The sequence below is a fragment of the Lethenteron reissneri genome, chromosome 65 (genome assembly GCF_015708825.2).
Source record: "Lethenteron reissneri isolate LAM-NWPU_2019-01 chromosome 65, ASM1570882v1, whole genome shotgun sequence".
In the NCBI taxonomy this organism is placed as follows: domain Eukaryota; kingdom Metazoa; phylum Chordata; class Hyperoartia; order Petromyzontiformes; family Petromyzontidae; genus Lethenteron; species Lethenteron reissneri.
The window spans coordinates 2492815-2514986 of NC_083843.1; the positions used below are offsets into that span (position 1 = coordinate 2492815).

At 45.3% G+C, this 22172-nt stretch overlaps 1 protein-coding gene across 1 annotated transcript; it reads right to left on the reverse strand.

Moving 5' to 3' along the window:
• Positions 1-3539: 3539 nt before the first annotated feature.
• Positions 3540-18438, reverse strand: LOC133359625 (uncharacterized). The gene is given in 4 exon segments (XM_061578097.1): positions 3540-10087; positions 10090-10483; positions 11471-11932; positions 18346-18438. Coding segments are annotated over 3 exon segments (5079 nt in total). The 5' UTR covers positions 11882-11932; positions 18346-18438; the 3' UTR covers positions 3540-5813.
• Positions 18439-22172: the final 3734 nt, after the last annotated feature.

The following is a 22172-nucleotide window of genomic DNA, read 5'->3' on the forward strand; positions in this document are numbered from 1 at the left end:
AAATATTCGGACAAATCCTCTACGCAGCCACTACCATGCAAATTAAATATATATATTTTTTTACAAATGGAAATTTGGCACCAAAACAAAAGGCACCAACAATAGCCATTGCTGAATGGTCCACCTCCTAGGCAAGTTTGGTGACTCCTTTTGGAAGGATATGAAAATAAAACTAACATTTTAAAAAATATATAAAGGGTACAGTGTTGTTTGTGTTTAAAAGCAGAAGTTTCGTCACGTGTGTCAAAATGAAACTCACAACATGAATGTCAAATATTTTCTTCTGTCATTTATAAAATATTATTTTCCTGCTGTAAAAGACGCTTTAAATATATATATATGGCAACAATTACATTGATTAACATTTATAAAGTGGCGAATTTCATTCGTCGATCCCACCATGTAGCCCGTGTTTGGAAATCTGTAAATAGCCAGAACCTGCAGTGTATACGGCAGGACTGGGCAGGGAGTAAAGTGTGGTTTGCGCACTCAGCCATCCACTCAACTACTCGCTCACCCATTCACCCCACCCACTCACCCCACCCACTCACCCCACCCATTCCCCTCACTCACTCACCCCACCCACTCACCCCACCCATTCACCTCACTCAATCACCCCACCCACTCACTCCACTCATCCCACTCACTCACCTCACCTCACCCACTCACCACACCTACTCACCCCACCCGCTAAAACCACCCACTCACCCTACCTACTGAACTCCCCACCCCCTACTCACCGCTCCGACTCACCCCACTCACCCCTCTCAGTCACCTCAATCACACGACTAACTCACTCCACTTTTTTACTCACCCCAATCACCCCACATACTCACCCATCCACTTACCCATCCACTCATTCCTCCACGCACTCACTCACTCAACCACTCATAGCCAGGGTAAACGGCAAGTGCTCGGGGTTAAAGGCGAGGTAAATGCCAGTTTAGAGAGGGGAATTTTCAAAACAAAACTGACTCTGATTAGCAACGGCAAAGCGTTATTCCATAGTCTGGGAACTGCACATTAAAGCAACAGCCGTAACACTCATCCACTCACCCACCCACTCACTCACGCACGCAATCACTCACCCACCCACTCATCCATCCACCTTCTCGTCCACCCAAACAATGCACCCACCCACTCATCCAGCATCCCACTTATTGACATACCCACTCACCCACCCACCTACTCATCTACCCACCCACTCACTCACCCCCCCCACCAACTCACCCACTAACCCACGCACCCCCCACCCACCCACTCACCCACCCACTCACTCACCCACTCAGTCACTCACTAACCAACCCACTCACTCACTCACCCACCCACTCACTCACTCACTAACTCAGCCACCCCCACCAACTCACTCACTAACCCACTCACTCACCCACTCACTCACCCACCCACCCACCCACTCACTCACTCACTCACTCACTAACTCACCCACCCCCACCAACTCACTCACTAACCCACCCACTCACTCACCCACTCACTCACACACTCACCCACTCACTCACTCACCCATCCACCCACCCACCCACCCACTCAGTCACTCACTAACCCACCTACCCACTCACTCACTCGCCTACTCACCCACTCACTAATTCACCCACCCACTCACTCACTCACTCACCCACTCACTCACTCACCCACCCACTTACTCACTCACCCACCCACCCACTCACGCACGCACGCACGCACCCACTCACTCACTCACTCACCTACCCACCCACCCACCCACTCACTCTCTCACCCACCCACCCACTCACCCACTCACTCACTCACACACCCACTCACTCACTCACCCCCCCACCAACTCACTTACCCACCCACCCACTTACTCACTAACTCACCCACCCAGTCATCTCACTCACCCACTCACTCATCTCACTCACCCACCCACTCGCCCACCCACCCACTCATCTCACTCACCCACCCACTCATTCACCCACCCACCCACTCACTCACCCAGTCACCCACTCACTCACTCACCCATTCACTCATTCACCCACTCACTCACTCACCCACTCACTCATCCCCCCATCCACTCACTCACTCACACAACCACCCACCCACTCACTAACACAACCACCCACTCACCCACCCACTCACTCACTCACCCACTCACTCAACCACTCACTCATCCACCCATCCACTCACTCACTCACGCAACCACCCACCCACTCACTAACACAACCACCCACTCACTCACTCAACCACCCACCCACCCACTCACTCACTCACTCATCCACTCACTCACTCACCCACTCATCCACTCACTCACCCACTCACTCACCCACTCACTCAATCACCCACTCACTCACTCAACCACCCACCCACTCACTAACTCAACCACCCACTCATTCACCCTCCCACTCACTCATCCACCCACTCACCAACTCCCTCACTCACTCACTCACCCATCCACTTACTCACTCACTCACCCACTCCCCCGCTCACATCGCTCGCTCATCTCACTCATCCACCCACCAAAAGGCCCGATTACCCCGGGAAGAGAGCCTTGACCTCGGTATCCTTAGGAGGCAACCCGTAGACCTCGGGAATCTCGTTGGTGTATTAACACGGATCAGTCCCTGTAAAGATTGCGGGTCTAACCCATGGTGTGGCTTTTACAGGGTAGTCCAGATGTATTTTGACCCCCAAACAATTGAGCCTCACATTATTGTCCTTTGCATATTAATTTATGTTTTAAATAAACCTTCCTTTAAACATATTACATTTCAGAAAATGTAATAGGGGTCACAATACATCTGGCCCACCCTGCCAAAACATCAGCACTTGCAATGCAACGACGACCGGAGTGGTGTTGGTCAAGTATGAGGTGTTGAGACTCGAGGTCACTGGAGCGGCCACAGCAAATTTCGCATCTATCAAGCATTTATTTATTTAAAATAATGTTAAATGTATCCTTAAAGCAGCTTAAAATATAGGGAAGAGCTACCCAGCCGAGCCCAGGGCACCAGCTCACCCATCTCCCAAGAAGGTTCTGGATTACGGGCTCAGCGCCCTTTCCAGGCGGGAGATCTCTTCCTTAATCAATTATTCCTTGATTAGATCCAGCTGTTCCCCAATTAATTCACTCCCTGGGGAGTCACCATACTGCCCAATCAATCATCCTCGGTTGTACAGAGCGGCTCACCCCTACAATCCCACAACAAGGCACCCAACCCCCAGCCATCTTCACACCATCACGCAAACTCCGCTCATCCTCACAGCAGTTGCTTTTGGCTCGTATTCCAACAGAGACGGACAATGCATCGCGCGCTTTCAGATGCGCTTCTGTGGCCGTCTAAAACGCTCTTCCCCCCCGATATTTGGGCGCCACTGCAGTTTTGCACTTTTAAATTATCTATATTGGAAACTAATTTTTTTAGAATTGTTTTGTGTTTAGTTTGTTGTCCTGCATCCGCATCCCCAGTTAGCATAGTCGGCTACTTACGATGCAAAATAATTTCAACATACATCCGTTCAATAAATTAAACTCAAAGAGACCCACTCACCCACTCATTCACCCACTCTATACGTGCCACAGGAGTTAAGTGTGGCTAGGGTCTGCTTAGGCATCTACCATTGTTTGGTGTAGTTACACCGTTGCTGTGCATTTAACGAGGGAGTTAAATTTATTGACTGTTCTATTTGTGGATGTTACAGCTTTACCCTGTGATTGATCCATCTCCACCAAGTTGTGAAGGCCACGCTCATTTAACGTATACAGTTCCAAAGATCGACTGCGTTTATGAGCCAGGGTTCACGTGTATTAAGGCCAGCTCGTTCACTGCGGCGTAGCACTTGTGGAATTACAGAGGCTTCATAGCAAACGCCTTAATTTCAAGGAAATATTTATTGAATTTGGAATTGTCATAACAGTACATTCAACATGCACATATTGTGTTTAGAGCCATTTACAAAAATATCAGGATTAACATGTCTTCTTATTATGACATTAATGATCAAAAGGGGTATATAAAGCCTTTAACTGTAATACATGGTTATCGTTTTTGATATAAAAAAATCGAAAATCTAATATTTTTAAAAGACGTAATAGCCATTTATATCTTTACCATGCACCACACCCAAATGTCATCTTGCGGCATTCTGTGATGTCGTAAAAGTGGCACAATCAACACCTCTTTCCCTAAAAAAGCCTTGATTTCAAGGACATGTTAATGTGATTTGGAATTGTCATAATTCATCATGCAAGTATTGCGTTTAAGGCCACACACAAAAATAACAGGAATAAAATATGGTCTGTTTTACATTGATTATAAAAAAGGAAGAAAAAAACAGGAAAAATGATGGCCTTTAACTGAAATAATGGTTTATGACTAAAAACATCTAATATCTAGCGTTTTTTAAAATACCTAATAGTCATTTATAATCAGCCACTGCACCTGTTATATTTCTGCCTTCTATTTGATATAGTGAAAGTTGCAAAATCTACACCCCTTCCCCTAAATAATTTCAGTTTATATTTTTATTATCCTTCGATTTGCTACCAAACAATATAACCACCACATAGATAATAATGTCATTATTTTCCTTCGTCGCCAAGCCCCTGGTACCTGGGTAACTTGTCCTCCATTACCCGTGCGTGCACCACAATCACAATCCTGGACATTATTTACATGCAATGTTTATTACTTAGTGCTGATGACACTTTCTTGTAATAACATTTATACCATCCTCTGTAAGTACGCACATTCTATGCCCCTGATGCACAGCAAACCCTTGCCCATTGGGGGGGTTATGTTCTTGAAAATAGGAAGTATTTTGAATGTAAAATATGATTAATATTTGTCACTGTTAAATGTAACTTGTACGGTAAATATATAGAAAAAAATTATATAGTGTACAATACTGTATACGTACCCATATACAATACTGTACAGGGTAGTCCAGATGTCTTGTAACCCCCATTTCATTCTCTAAAACCTAATATTATTTTAAAGTAAGATTTCTTTTAAACGGAAATGAATATGCAAAGGGAACATGTTAGGGGTCAATTAATTGGGGCTCACAAGACATCGGGACCACCCTTTACAGTACTGTACACTGATACTACGTGTACATTATTGTACAGTATTCTACACGTGGTATTGTACATATAGTATCCGTGTACAGTTGTGTACACTACAGGGAGACAAATCGCAGGTGCCTGAATTTCGCTGCCTCCTCACTGGAGGCTGGGATCACCGCATGGCCTGGGACCCACGATGGGCCGCTTGGAAGATGAGATGGAGACAAGATGGCGCGTGTGTTCTTCTGCGGCAGCAGCATCATCGCGAGCAGTGCAGTAACGATGCGAATAGGAATCTGAGTGGTCTACCATGAATAGTCGAGCCACAGGTGGGCGCGATCGGTGAAATGTACCTCAATAAATTTGGCGCAAAAACACACGTGGCACCGTTCTGGCACGAATCTGTCACTCAAAGTGCCATCGTCACACTCAAATTCTCAACAATGTGGAAGGGAAAAGAACAGCGTTACACGAACACCAGGGTATAGACAGGATTCGTCAGCATGGAGGAGCCGGGATGTGGAAGTGAGGTCCGGCAACGGTTCAGTGGTAGCATGGGGCAGCGAAAAAGGGATTGAAAATTAAAATTTCTATGAAGGTGAAAAAAATTGGGTTGGAGATGAAAATAAAAAAGATTGATCTTGTCAGATGATGACTTTGGGAGGCCTTCATCCACAATTCTTAAGATGATGATTGGACAATGTCGTAATCATCCAATGAGGATGTAATGCATGTTTTCGTTTGGTTCACCATCCCCATTTTAAGGCCCCGTGTACTATTTGATCAACTCTCGAATGGTCGATAGTATGGGTGCAAGATGAAGGTTTTGACATTTGTACATCTTCAACTCGTCTTGTAATGCTGGGAGCAACGCTCTAGACTCAGCAATATCTTTGTGCAATTCTTGAAAGAACCAACGCATGAGCTCATCAAATTTATTATTGCAATGGGCATCGAATTTCCAATGACTGAACTCTGTTTGCTTCGCAGCAGACCACTTCATTTCATTATTTCCCCAAGTGACTGTTGTATCATCTGACGTTAGATGGCAAGGCTCTGCTACTAAATTAGCAGTGTTTTTATAATTTGTATAACCAAGGCCACCTGGTTGGTGACAGGTATGATGTTTTCTTGTTTCGTCCACGTTGTTATCGTGTCCACGAGATCCCCAGCAGAGAGCTCCACACCAAAAGCACTTCTCCGTGCAACCTAGACGTCGCATCACTGTCTCATCCATCGATGGATCTGTGAACATCAACTGTGTGCAGTCCACTGTTGACTCTGATTCATTAAGCCTATGTAGGATGCTGTCTTTTAAGACTTTCAAGTCCCCCTTGGCTATTTCTTGGTTGTCAAAATAACTTTTGTATTCTACATTCTCTACATCTGTCAAGTAAAGTTGGGTGAAAGGGATAATTTCACTAACATCTGTACAACTTACGACTTTCTGAAGAACGCGCTGGAACTCACTTTTAAATGTTTCCTTGCATTGTGTCGTCTCCTTACTACGAGCATGATGATTAATTGTCTGAGTAAACCACCTGTTTATTGCTTGCTTTGGACAACTAAAATGTTGAAGTGCCTCTGCTTTTTCACCGTTATTCACCTGGGAAGCTAAATGCTCAAAGTACTGAAGCCGCACCTTCTCACTATTGGTTGTCCACTGGAGGTCGAGCACAGCTTGAACTTTCTCGGTACTCCCAGCTTTAATTGATTTCTGTTTTATTGCTTCTAGAAGATATTTGGAAATTATACGTCCTTCAGAAGCAGACGAGAAGCCGTGCTGTAGGCGAAGATCTATGAGTGATCGGAATTCCTCCTCTCTTTGTTTCAATATTGAAGTCGGATTGTGCTTTTTTTCCCATTCCTCCTGGCACATGGACATGAGGTGGCCAAATTTCTGAAGAGTGTAGACGTGAGCATCCCATTTGAGCTCGGTGAGAAGTTTCTTATAAAAAACCTTTTGAAATAGGTTTAGAATATCTTCTATGTTAAATTTCAGTCGACGAATCATGCCATGTTCAAAGTGGTCTGCTTGTCTGGCACGAAGAATTGACATGGGGATTTTATCAAGCTCATTTTCGAGCCAGGAGAGCTCATTGTCATTCATTATTGTTCGCTTTGCCCAAAATCTTCTAAAACGTGACATTTCAAACGCCTCTCTTTGGCCCAAATAACATATCGGCGGTTCATCATAATATCGACTCAAGACATTTGGTGCAGTGCTATACACGTCAGCCATTTCAATTTTTATTTTATCACAATCATGGATATCACTTTCCTTTGACTTTGCGATTTCTACAAGAGATGCCCATATTTCTTCAACTCGTTGTTCGCGTTCAGGCACAGTGAATTGACCAGCTGGCCTTTGACTTAATGCAGCTTTCAGGCTGCGTGTAATCTCCTCCAAAAACTCCACGGAGCAGCCATGCCGCACAATTGTGGCATCTAGTATTTGTGTTAGAGTCGTAAGTGCAGACTGGCGGACATGCTTGGTGTATGCATCAATTGTATTCATCGTTTCATGTTCACACTGTTTTTCTGTAGCATACTCATATAAACTGATGGTCTGTTTTATGACTTCTGTACATCTGTCGCATCCCAAATTATTATAAGCGTCATTTTCACAATTCATTGGCATTGTTTTAAATTCATTCTCAAAGTTGTTTAAAAGCAATCTATGCTTTTCACGTTGCTCTTCTGGTGTCCAAAGTGTCACTTCACATCGTATTTGATGTTTCATAGCTTCCACGTGTACAGAAAATGCTCCATCTATTGTTTCCTTTAAGCTGGCAATTCGCTGTCCACGATCTATAAACTCGTAAATTTCCTTGATGTTTTTAAATCGAACAATAACATTTTCATTTGAGACGCAACTCCAATAGCTCTGTATAAGTGAATGCCAATCCGAGAACGGCATCTTATTTTCTGACTTTTGACATGCGTTTAGAACGGTTTCATAAAGATCCACCACGTCATTGTGGTACTGATCTGACGGTGGGGCACCGGCACTTGCCCCATTCTTAAAGGGACGGAACTGTTTCAGAAGCTCTCCTTTCTGGATTCTGTCAGCTAAGTTTGTCAAGCAACTCACATCTAATATTCCCATGTCAACGTCTTTTTCTTTGGTGAGCTCCAGTGCGTTTTCCAGAGCTTTGCAGAATTGTTCCTGTCCAGAAGAGGTCTTTGATGTGTTTCTCTCTGTCAGATGCTGAACCATGAGAATGTCTGGAGACATTTTAGCCTTTTCCAGCCGTGCCATCGCCACAATTGCAATTTGTAGGATCTCAGTCAGATCCCTCATGTACTCCCCGAGGATATTTATGATAGTCAGGTTGCTCACGCTCATTGCAAATGTTGCCAGCATTCGGTCCTTTTGTTCTGCATCATCATCATTCATTTTTTCTGGCGCTCCAAGCCCCTCCGTGTCAATGAGCAGGATTGCATCAGCGTTCAGTTTTTCACTGAGTTTCTCCTCCAGGAACAGCAGCCGCATAAAGAGACCGCGAGTGCAGCGACCAACGGACACTGCGAACTTGCAGGCAAAGAGGGCATTCAGGAGTGTGGACTTTCCAGAAGACTGCAATCCTAGTATTGAAAGAACAAATATGCGCAAATTTGGGAATGCTTTTGTGACGTGGTTGCAAATCGCCGTCAGCCAAGCACCCGGCATTTCTCCAGTGTCGCCGTTTAGCAGCTCAATGGCGTGGCCACTCATTAGCAGCTCGGCGTATGAAGTAGGACATTCCAAAAGAGCTCCACTCTCTCTTTGGCCCTCGTTTGTCAATTCGTATATGTGACCCAACTCACGAAAAAAATGCTCTGGACCAAGAGACATTCGATCCAACATCTTCATGTTTGTATTGATGTTTTCTTTCATTTCATTAATCGTCAACTTGTTTTGGCCATTCAAGAGTGTTTGACGTTGAAGCTCTTCTCTCTCTGCTATGACGGTTTGTCTCAGTTTTGAGGACTCAGAATTCGAGAGCTGTGCAATACTTTGCTCGAGATGAGCCATCGCTTTTAGTCGTTCTGATAGAGGGAGCCTCATAACTTCACAATAAAAGTGTATCAGCGTTTGCAGAACTCTGTTGCCATTCCATAAATCGTGAGCATTTCGTTCTCCTGATATCTTCATCTGAAATTGCATGATATTTCTTGTCCCTTGGCAAGTGTTCTCAGTGATGAAATCTATCACACGTTGTGATTGATAGCAGCTTATCCCCTCTGTTAATTGTAGTGTGTTGCCAAAATTGGACATATCTGGCTTAAGTGAACGTTTAATTTTGGTTGCAGCGGAGTTTAAGGCCCTTTTAAACATAGCTCGTACTTTTTTCAACGTGTCATCATTTGTGAGCCTCGTCGTTTGAATAACAATCTCTTCTGCTTCATTGCAGTCTTCATCAGGATCCACCATTAGATAATGGATGTTCTCTTGTGAACCAGAGAGTTGGACAAATGTATTCCATTTCTCTTTGAGAAGTTCCCCCTTTTCTGGCATCATAAACACCACGTAGGTTGATGCTACATTCTTGAAGAACTGGATAACTTCAGGGTATTCAGAGGCATCTCCGTGAAGATTGGCCAACAGCACAACCTCGTTCCCTCCACGTGCATAAAACTGCTGCAGGACGGACTTCCACAGCCCAGCCCCGCAGGTCTCCTCAGTGAGCCACGTGAACTCGACAGTTCCGTTCAGCGTCAAAGGGCGTCCACGTCGAGCTCCAGGTTCTCCACACGATGAGAACATGTTCTCCACGGCCATGAGCTGGTTGAGGATCGTGCTTTTCCCGCACGTGCTATTGCCAAGACGAACAGCTACAATCAGTATGAAAGGATTGGTGAAGATGTCGTTCTCAATTATGACACCTGATTGAACCTCCCACTTTACGGTGTTGCCAGTGATCAGGGGGAGCATCACTTTGTATTCGCCTTTCTTCTCCAGGTTGGGCATCACCAGTGGCAACGCTACTGGGAATTTGCTCAGGATCTGAATGAGATCTTGTACTACAGTGCAATCAGCAGAACTGAGTAGAGCAACCAGACAAGTCTAGACAATGGAACTTCATTCAACGCCCGTGTCTGTGCTGCAAGGGAAGAAGCAGCTGCCTTGCTCGATGTTTTTGCAAAAGTAGGACTTTTGCAGAACTGGCTACTGTGGCATGTTTCCATATCTTCTTGGGCTAGCTCACTGATAATTGCAGCATGCAGAATACTGACTCCCCACATCTTTACGACTTGCATGATATATGGAAGAAGCATGTTCACAATGGCCGACGTTTGACTCATTTGAACATTAGGTTTCTCAACGATTGCAATGACTTTCACGTAATCGGATGGTGTTATCAATGGCAGTGACTTTCCGTACACTAAGTGAAAATCTTTATGCACTATTACTGAGTTTTCTGTACCTGACTTGTTGTGATATGCACCTTCGCTGACATTCTGCGGATACAATTGAAAAGTGCATGGGAAAACATCAAACACATACATTAGATTATTGACATGCACACTTCCATATCATGGGTGTTTGTTAAGTAAACTAGATTTTGTAGCCGAAGCCACCCAAGTTTCTAACAGTTTTAGCATCATTATGACAAAAGTACCAACAACTCAAACTTTCAAATGTGATGTTATATTTGTTTAGATGCATGTTTCCATTGACTTAGTAAAAAAATCGCACAATGGAACATATAACCCACGTAAAAAATTTATAGGCCATAATTATAAAGCAAATGCTCGTTTTCTAATTTTACATCTATTGAGAAATTATGATTCAGAACCTTTTAAAAACTTTACCTTAGAAAGCAACTTTCATCGTGTTCAACATTCTTGCTCTCACAATTTTGGAGAAGGCAAAAGAAAAAGTATTTGGATTGTTTATTTATTTGATGCTATATGTTGATTGAGGATCCTCTAAAACCTCCAAATCTAAACTGTCACACTCCATGTCCCATGTTATAGAGGGGAAGGCAAAAATTGTCAAACCTGGTTGTCAAAAGTAAAAATTGTATGCCAACTTTGGATTGTAACCATCCAGGTACAACCTTCCATAGGTCTATGTTAAAAATAAATCCCCTGATTTATGAATGTCCCAAAGTAAAAATATTCGTCAGATATTTCTAGTTATTAAGCAGAGCCATTCGTGCAACCCTTCATTTCTTTGCTCTCGCCACTGCTGGCAGAAGGGCCTTCACTATATCGAGCTCTAGACAGCTTCACAGGCTGGTGAAGCTGTCTAGTGCAGAGCTCCAGTGGCTTCCTAAGATCAGAAGAGCGTTCCAGATGGCCACAGAAGTGCATCTAAAAGTATGTGATGCGGAAGCCATCTCCTCCACTGCGAGGATGGTCGCAGTGCGCATGATGGTTTATGCTCCTTGACGAAATCAGCAAGGTATTGTGGTTCAGCTATATGCACAAGCCACCACTGACCTGATTGACACCAGCTTGGCCATCGCGAAGCGTACCAGGCGCCACGAGCACATGAGCTGTAAACCTTTCATTCTTCATGTGGCTCTCGACATGCGACTCGCAGATGAACATCTCGCATCGCAGGCAGAACGTCCCCCCGGCTGCCTTTTTTTCGTGGCACAATTCGCACAGTTTACCCATCCCGTGTTGTGATATGAGCTGCTCCACGATGTCGACGGCAAGTCTACCCTTGGGCAGAGATCGTGATGAAAATACGGCACGGCACCGCGGGCAGGTGAATTTCTCTACCTTTCCCGATTCGTCTATCAGGCATTGGAGACAGAGAGATTGGCCGCAGTGTAGGGTGGCAGGGCAGTTGAATTTGTCCATGCAAATGGGACAGTCCGCGTCTTGACGCACCGCGCTAGCCATGGCGTTCTTCTCCCAGCAACTCGAACCCAGCAGAATTTAATTCAGCGGAACCTGAGACAGAGTCGAGTAGTGTGTGTTAAACGAGACGAGTATTACAAGGTGATGGCGTAGCCCGGCAATTTCTTGCTCACGCCACTGCTGGCAGTGGGTATTTGGTTGAAACTCCAAACCACCGATCGGCCAACTGTGGTGTATTCATGTATAGTATGGTACTGGTTGGATAGGGTGGGTGGGGATTAAAATAAAACCCATTATGTTAACTGCCATACCGGGAGATCGAACCTGCGACCTCTGGATTGAATGTAAAGTGTGCCAACCATTACACCACCACGGAATATAATGCAGTTCCGAGATACGAACGCCCGACTTACAAACATCTGCACTTACGAACAGACCACCATAAGATGTTATTATTTTTCACCATTTGACTTGTGAACGTTCGCTCGTTCTTATAAACCGAACCGGCGGAACTATTTGTTTGGCGGAGCGATCCTATGTGGGATGTAATGAGCCCCAGCATCTCGCTGGGACTCATTGCATCCCTTCCAACAAGCAAGCCCACAATCAGAACTCAAGAAAAGTGAAAACATGAAGCCTGATTTTTTTCATGCATTTACATTATTTAGCTGCTATAAATTTCCACGTGATAATAAGCTACTTGGTTGAGTTATCATTTGTGGCCAGGTCGCCTCTAAAAATAGATATATATCTCAGTAGGCTTCATCCGGTAAGATAAAATCGAAAAATGTAACCTTGTAGACTGTTGAATCAGAATATTTATTTTTTATGAGAATATTTATTTATACTGGAGGAATCTGAAGAGCTATAAAGTTACGTCCAGTAGGGGCAAGTTAGTACGTTACAACGACACACAATACAAAAATACGATAGGAGTGCAAAGTATAGGAATAGTAAACAAATCACTTAAATATATATACAAATAAAAGAAACAATTTTTTTTCATCTTAGTGTAGTGAGTCCAATTGAGTCGTAGACGTTGTCTTGGGAGCAACACTATTATTTTACCAACTCAACTTAACATTACACAACCTACACTTGGGTGTTGAATGCCCATCTAGCTACGCTACGGCAGAACTAGACACGGTTCTCTATCTCGCCCCGGACCACAAGATGGGTCCCGGACCACATGGCTAGAGGATCTTCATCACCAGCAACATGAAGAACCGCGAGCCCCCCACGGGGCCCCCGTTAAATCTGCCTGGGCTGGGGCTGGCTCCGCCCCTCGCCCCTCCCACCTTCTAGATCTCTCGAGCTCTTTCCCGAAGGCTCTCGAGAGCTCTTTTATACCACGTGACCACCCAGCGGCCCCCGGCCACCGGTGCCCCCCCCCCCCCCTCCAATATCATCCGGTCACGTGTCAGCAGGTTAACCAACGTATCACGCCCCCACATAACCCTGGCTGGCTGACACTCCCTCTCGCTCCCTCACCGGGAGCCCACACCGCACACTGTACATGGTGCCTCCGCGCTGACCAGCGCTCACCCAAGCCCCGCTAGGGCTGGTACTACGCCCAGTAAGCGGGCTACCCATAATGCCAACATATTATCCGCCGTGGCTTCGTAAGCCCGGCACCACACAGTGACATTCACAGTCACTACATCAGCATGTAAAGCCTACTGAGCTATTAGCTTCTTTATCAGAAGTGACTTGGCTAACATAAATGATAGCTCGACGAAGTGGCTTATCACATGTAAAATTAGAGCAGCTAAATAATCTAAACACATGTTGATTCTAAGTGTGGAGAGCATGCAAACTTCAAATATATAGGCGTCATGGTCGGGATCGAAAAATAGGACCTCCTGCGTACGAAGCGAGGAACATAATCATACCACCGTTGGGTCAGAAGCTCGGTGGAGCAGCACCCTCAGAACACCAGACTCTGCTAATGGGATAGCGGCGCAGCTTCTCGGCAATGTACAAACAATTGGAAGCCGAAAACAAGAATGCAGAGTAAAACTCCGCAAAAGATACACTCTCCACCAGCATCAAACTCTCCTCTGTCTACAGCTGTACTTCCAGGAGAAATAGATGCCGCACTGACGGTAACAAAGACAGGTAAAGCCGCAGGAATAAATGGGATTTACCCGGAATTCCTAAAACACCTTGACAGCAAAGGAAGAACTTGGCTGTTAAATAAAAAAAAATCATTGCCACCAGCAAGCTACCAAGACTTTGGAGAAAAGGAAAAGTCATTGCTCTCCTCAAACCAGGAAAACTTGCGATGGACCCGCACAGCTACAGGGTAATCTGTGTTCTTTGTACAGCCTACAAGCTACTGGAACGAGTACTGTTGCTCAACTATCTCCTGTCTTGGAAACCACCATACCATCTAAACAGGCAGGTTTTTTTCCACAACGAAGCTGTTGTGACCAGATCCTCACCTTGACATCACACATCGAAGCCGGCTTTCAGCATGAACAGAAAACAGTTGCTGCTTTCATAGACTTGTCCTCTGCATATGATACGGTCTGTCACCGAGGACCTCTATTAAAAATCACCAACACCATCAAGTGTGAAAAAACGGTTTGCCTCATCGCCAGTATGCTAGGCAGCCGACAATTTCGCGTCCATCTCCGAAACCAGATCAGCCACCCACGCACTCTCCAGAATGGCCTACCGCAGGGGTCGGTATTAGCACCAACCCTGTTTAATCTGTACACCAGCAACTTTCCGGCCACATTAAGCAGCAAGTTCAATTATGCAGACGATCTAGCACTGGCCAGCCAAGCGACGACACTCAGTGCAGCTCAAGACATCTTCAACACCGACCTAAAGAAATTGGTAGATTATTACTTATCCTGGCGACGTAAGCCACATGCAACCAAGACAGTGTTCTCAGCATTCTATTTCAACAATGCGGAGGCAAAAATAACGCTAACGGTTGAGTTTCGTGGTAAAACCGTCACCCACGACCCACTCCAGAAATACCTTGAAGTGGTGCTCGAACAAAGTCTCACTCTCAGGCAACACATTGAGCAGTCGAGCAATAAGATAAAAACCCGCACGCACATTATCCATTAACTGGAGGGAACTGGTTGGGGCTGTGATGCACAAATACTACGGGCTACCATTCTCGCCCTCATGTATTTGACGGGAGAGTATTGCTCAACTGGGTGGGGACGTATCGACACACAATTGAACATTGCAATGCGTGCCATCTCAGGTACACTGAAGTCGACACTGACCCAGTGGCTCCCAGTGCTCACCCACATCGCTCCGCCGCAAATCTGTCATGAAGCAGCGGCCGTCAGGGAGTACCAAAACATTATCATTAACCTGCACCTTCCGATACATCGGGACATAAATCCAGTGGCGCCTGTTCGCCTAAAATCACGCCACCTCCTTCTGGATCACAGCAGCCTCACTCCACGCCACAAATAAAAATGAAGGTGAGAGATGGAAGCAAGTTTGGACTGTGGCCACCGTCAAAAATAAACATCTCATACAGGACCCTACCATCGACCCTCCCTTTTTCAACCTTCCACGCCGCTAATGGTCGACTATCAACCGAATCAGGACCGGGCATGGCCGATGCGCCCACCTGATGCACAAATGGCGCATCAAAGTTTCAGCGGCCTGCACTCTTTCTGAACGGATAATTCAGTGGATAACAAATCTAAAATTACATCTTTAATCTGTTGCCATGAATCCATACGAAAGAAGACCACCGTTGGGTAATTACCGAAATTGATCACATATTATGGCTGAGGATCGTGTGATCAACACCCCTCCTAACCGCTGTCATAATTCGAGTACTCGACGATGCTTACATACTGCTCCGAAATGAAGGGACAGGAAAGGGTCAGATACTACCAGCCATTGATTGTGTAGTATTTAAAAAAAAGTTTCCCTCGCTCGATGCAGGTTTGGTTTGTGCGACTTTGCGTACTGTGTATGGAGTTCACCTCTTTCTAACAAAAATTCGCTCGACTGCAGTTTTAATTCGCTCTACATGCCGCTATGTGGTCAGACATTGGACAGCATTTGCACTGTGTGTACAGTGTGCGTACTGTGTGTACAGTGTATGTACGGTGTTTGTTCCAGGTACTGTGTACAGTGTGTGCTGTGTGTGTACGGTGTTTGTATGGTGTTTGTACTCTGTGTACTGTGTACAGTGTGTGCTCTGTGCGGACTGTTTGTACAGTGTGTGCTGTGTGTACAGCGTGTGTACTGTATTTGGTGTGTGTGTGTACAGCATGTACAGTACCGTGTATTGTGTACAAAGTATGTACTGCTCGCGCACTTTGTGTACTGTGCATGTACTGTGTGAACAGCGTGTGTGTTTTGTGTTTTCTGTGTGTAGTGTGTGTACTGCTTGTGTGCTATGCGTACTGTGAACACCGTGTCTACTGCATGTGTCAGCTGTCTCACACACACAGATACATACTGAGATCCATACTGTGATGCACACACAGATATAAATACGATATACATTGAGATACATGCACAGATACACACATATACATATACGGTGTAGCCTGCATATACTGTTGGGGGAAGTTTTGTTAACCGAGCACATTATTGCAAGGACCTGCAAGGGCGCGTGAACAAGGGGCGTGGTACAGCCAGCACACACGCACCACACATTAGGACAACATCACAATATGGCAAGTCCTCGCTTAACACGTGGCGTTCACACGATAACGCGTTTTCGCTATAGCGCGGTTCTTCCATTCGGGAACACTTTGCACACAATGCGGAACATGCACCACCAAAAATGTGGAAGTTGCGTGCCATTATAACGTGGTCGACGACGAACTACTTTCTTCAGCTGCTTAGCTGAGCAGTACAGTGGTATAGTAGCGCAGTTATTTGTCCCACCATCTCACTACGTGGCACGCTTAGCAGTGCATTGTATCTCGCCAGACTTTATCATTACTACATTATGTATTACTAGTTCATGAAGCCTGTCTTCGCCAGGCAAAGGTTTTCAATAATTATAATAATGAACCTAATGTGATTTTTAACACTTTATATCTACAAGCAGACACTAACAACTACTCCAAAATTATTTTTTTTCGCAACATTTTTATGACTAGATTCAACTTCTTATATTTCTAGACGTACCTATCGGAAACCACTCAATTTAAAGATTCCGTTCCTTTTCTATTAGAAATAACAAAAATACTCTATGAGGGGAAGCGCCCAACTTTTACCATTTTCGAATTCTTCAGATTTGAGCATCATAAATTGCGTCTTTTTTCTTTAAAACCCGCTTTAATCCGAAATATCTCAGAAACAATAAAATATAGCGCAATGGTTCTCTAATTAAATTTGCTGTTGAATGTATTATAAAATGAAAAAAACCTGAAATCTTATCATTTGAACGCTTTCTGAATGACACGCACAAAACCTTTTTATGGGGCATTTAAAATTGAGATTTTGTGGCCTTAAAATGAAAAATCGCGGATTTGTTTTTATTTGTTTCCTGTTATTTGTGTCCTAAAAGCTACCTATGTACCAAATTTTTGCTTTCTACATTGTCGGGAAGTACCCTAGATGCCTTTGAGACGTACATATTAAGATATTTATTTATAGATGGAACATGGGGAAATTGTCTTCACTTCACACATTTTTTGCTTAACGCATTTTCCACGCGCCACATTTCAGAAACGCATCTACTACTACTACGACTAGCGCTTCAAACAAAGACTTGCCGTACGCTTGTTGCAAAGGTAAAAGGTGCAGCCCTGCAATTGTCTGCTTGCTCACTACGCCACTACTGCTGACAGAAGGCTCTCTTCCATTCGAGGGGTATATACGGAGCCCCCTTCTGGAGTGAATTTGTGGGTTCCTCTTCAACGCAGGCCGACTGAACGTCTCGAAAGAGGTGGGAGTTACATGCAAACCTCACTGCATCGCACGGCGCAGATGCGCTTCTGTTGCCGTCTGGAACGCTCTTTCTTCCGATATTAGGAAGCCACTGGAGCTGTACTTTTTAATAATTTAGATAAAAAACTCATTTCTTTTGAACGAGGCTTTTTGTTTCGTTTGTTGCCCTTCCTCCGCACCTCTGATGAGCATCGTGCGGGCGGTGCAAAATTATTTTAACATAATACTACTATACAGTACACTGTACACCACACACTGTACACTACACTATATACTACACTATAGGCTACACCACTATATACTACACCACTGTACTAAATTGAAAACTAATTTCTTTAGAACAGTTTTTTGCGTTTAGTTTGTTGTTCTCCCACCCGTACCTCCGATTAGCACGGTTGGCTACGTACGGTGCGAAAGAAGTTAAACATACATACGTTGTTTTGAGATTACAGAATTTTTCCATAAACAGACAAACGTACGAACAAAAAGACAAACAGATAAACCGGCAAACAGACAGACAACAAGACAGACAAACAAATAAACTTACAAACAAACAGACAGAATCAAGTCGGCATAGAGCGGCTTCGCAACTAAAAACCCCAACAACTTACGAGGCTCCGTGGTGATTAGCTGAGGCTGGTGCCATGCTGCTCTCCTGCCGAGGTGTCACCACCAAGCAGGAGCGCACGCGGTGTGGCGTAGAGATAGCCACAGCGCTGAGTGAAGAATGGTAAGGGCGGGGCAACGCTGCTTGGATGTTGCATGAAGAACCAATCAACCGCTGTGGGCGTTGGAGATCACCAAACCCCCGAATAAGACCACGAGTGACCTTAAACAGAACGATTATTATTGTATAAATACGGGTCACGTCGGCTATATATAGTTTGTCTCTCCATGTACTGTGAAGAAAAAGGTCATTGCCCTAAACCAGTGGCTCTCAAAGTGTGGTTCCCGGACCATCACTGGTTCTTGACAGTCTTCAAGGTGGCCCACGGATTGTGATGCAAATGCAGATTGATCCGGAAATAATGTCAATGCTTATTCCTTTTAGTTTCGGACATTAATTATTAATAAGGTCAGGTAAACTGCCCTGATTAAACTACACTAACCTTAAGATCTAAATAATCCCCCTAAAAAACCTTATCGTTGTGTATTTTTTTTATGTGCCACTAATATTAATAATTTAGTATGACTGGTAGTTAGAGAGAAGTTAATGCGTTTTGTCAACAGGAGTCGGGGCTGTGTGCTCCACAGACATTATTTGAATCGGTTGAGTGGTTCGCGGGCCAAAAATAATTTGGGAAATGCTGCCCTAAACGTGCCCTGATATTTATTTAATTCTTAAATACCGCAGCGTTGTCGTTAGTGACGTATGTGTTGGGGTTGTTTGTTTGCTGTCCTTGTGTAATGCGAGCGTAAACGGGGTTCTTGCTGGGCTCTGGTCCAATCACACGGCCCGGGGTATTGGGGGGCAGAGCCTAGTCTGCGGGGCGTGTGGGAGGGGCCATCGTTCACCTTGGCTGCAATGGGAGGCGAGGTGAATGGGGGTGGAGCCAGCGGGGTAGTATGGGAAGGCCGGATCTGACGATCCGGAAGGAGAGGAGTCAGGGTCACGTGGGGGGAATGTATATAAGTGGGATCCCAGAAGAGATCGGGGCAGTCAGGGAAGTTAAGGAGGCTGAGCCACATTGGGTGGTGAGGAAAGATCCGCGCCATCGGGCACGTGGCCGAAGGACCTCTGCACGCCGTCGGCCAGCGGTGTGCGGAGTGCGGGAATAGAGGAGCTAATGGAGGAGCGTACGGGGCACGCGAGAGAGAGCGTGCGCGGCACGAGAGAGGGAGCGTGCGCGGGGCGCGCGCGAGACGACACTGGTCCGAGAGGAGGCCAGTGGGAGTGCGGAGAAGAACCTGAATAAAAGACAAACGGAGACCAGCATCGCCTGACGGAGTCTTTTATTACACTTGTGCACCACTGTCAACGCAGCTGCGGCTCTACCACCTGGATGTGAAATTGTAGTTGTTGCTCTGCATCTACATAGCCGTAAGCAAGAAGAACACTGCAACATCATCAAGATCGCCAAATATACTACGCCCGTTATGAACATTCTTCCAGAGGTTGTCACTTTGATCTCCCCGCGTGGCACTTGAAGCTTTCGACGCGTTGCTGTCCTCCAACGCGTGCAGTGTAAATGGCTAAACCCAGGAGGGTAACGAGCGTGGGAGCAGGGGGTGCCTTGGCCTCACTCTGGCTAAAGCCACGAGTTGGGGCTCCCTTGACAACCACCATGAGATCTGTTCTCAACAACAGTATTAAAGAACAAAAGCTCAGGACGCGGCGGTGTTGAGATGTTAACTACTCGCCTGGTATACCGGGAATTCGTGGGTTTTATCCCTACCCTGACACCTGGATATTTTGAGTCTGCATATTCTCCCCATGGTCACGTGGATTTTTTTTCACGCGCACTGTTTTTTTTTCCCTTTCACATTTAGAAACATGCGTTTTTAGGGTATTTGGCTGCTATAAATTTCCACATGCCCAGCCACTTCGGCGAGCCATCATTTGTGGCCAGGTCGCTTCTGAAAAAAGAGCGATATAGCTCAGTGGCCCTTACCTGGTAAAATAAAAATGGTTTCGCTTTTAGTAAGTTTATTTAAAACTCGGTATAAATTTACTTTCATTAAAATATTTTCATATACGTTTTACGTTTTATTCTAATAAAATTCGATCAGTAACGTAATATTGCAAAGAGGTACTATGAAGCTGTAGTGGCTACATTTTGCGAAGATGGAGTGCCCCTATAAAACTAAATGCTCTAGACCGTTAGCGTAATTAATAATGTGAATGTCACTGTGTGGTGCCGGGCTTGCGAGGCCACGGCGGATAATGTTGTCATTATGTGCAGTCCGGTTACTGGGCGTAGTACCAGCCCTAGCGGGGCTTGGGTGAGCACTGATTAGCACAGAGGCACCATGTACAGTGTACGGTGCAGGCTCCCGGTGAGGGAGCGAGAGAGAGTGTCAGCCAGCCAGGGTTACGTTGGGGCATGATACGCTGGTTGACCTGCCGACACGTGACTGGATGATATTGGAGGGGGGCCACCGGTGGACGGGGGCCGCTGGGGGGTCACGTAGTATAGATGAGCTCTCGGGAGCCTTCGGGAAGGAGCTCGAGAGATCTAGAAGGTGGGCGGGGCGAGGGGCAGAGCCAGCCCCAGCCCGGGCCGATATAGCGGGGGCCCCGTGAGGGGCGAGGGGTTCTTCGGGTTGTTGGTGAAGAAGATCCACGTCGGGTTAAAGAAGCCTCTAGCCACGTGGTCCGGAACCCAGCTCTTGGTCCCGACCGGGATAGCGGGACCGTGTCTAGTTCTGCCGTAGCGTGGTTAGATGGGCGTTCAACACCCGAGTGTAGGTTACATTATGTTGTGTTGAGTTGTAAAGGAAATAAATAAACAAAAGCGAAGCGCACAAAAATCGCACTAAATCACTAAATGTAAAGGAATTTGTATACTTATGTATTTTGGAAGTTTACTGCAAGAGTCGACCATGTTCGTCCAGTGCTCGCCGAGCTGCATTGCCTTCCGGTTGCCGATCACATGAATTATAAGGTCGCACTCATTACAGAGAAAGTGCTTGCCACAAATGAACCACAATACCTTTCTGATTTTGTCAAGGATTCCTATTTTGTTTAGCGATCCACATACTGACCACGACTGTCCTAGAAACATCTCCGGATAACCACACTGTCTAAGGCAGGAGAGTTTCCACCAACAAAAATACAAATTTGACAATATATTAAGTGATGACGCTGGTCATGTTTAATGAATGGTCATATTTCAAGGGGCACCATTGTGGCGAGATGTTATCTCCCTCACATGGTATGCAGGAGGTCGTGGGTTTAATCCCTACTCTGACGCCTGTATATTTAGCGTTGTCATGTTTTCTCCGTAGTCACGTAGATTTTCTCCGAGTCATCTGAATTTTCTCTCTACATTTCGAATCAACATGCGTTGGCTGCTATAATTACCCACATGATGATAAGGCATTTCGTTGAGCTATCATTTGTGGCAAGTTCGCTTCTGAAAAGGGCTACATTGCTCAGTGGGCCTTACCAGGTAAATAAAAGAGTTTAGTCTTAATTCATGTGAGAATGTGCCAGAATTATTCAAAATAAATAAATCATTGAAACTTCAACACAAGTTCGTAGGCTGCAATTTGTTGTTCAAAAGTTTATTTGGAATTCAAGCCTCCTTGCCTTCGCTCGCTCCTGAATATAATGCCATGTGCAAGAACAAAATAGATTTAAAAACAAAAATCACAATAAATACATCTCACGTCAAATGTCATCAGAGCGGTGCTGTGTCGCCCCTCGTGATAAAGGCGTAGCATTGAACTAAATTCAAACGCATTGAAAATATTGGATTTTGAGTTAAACACGTAG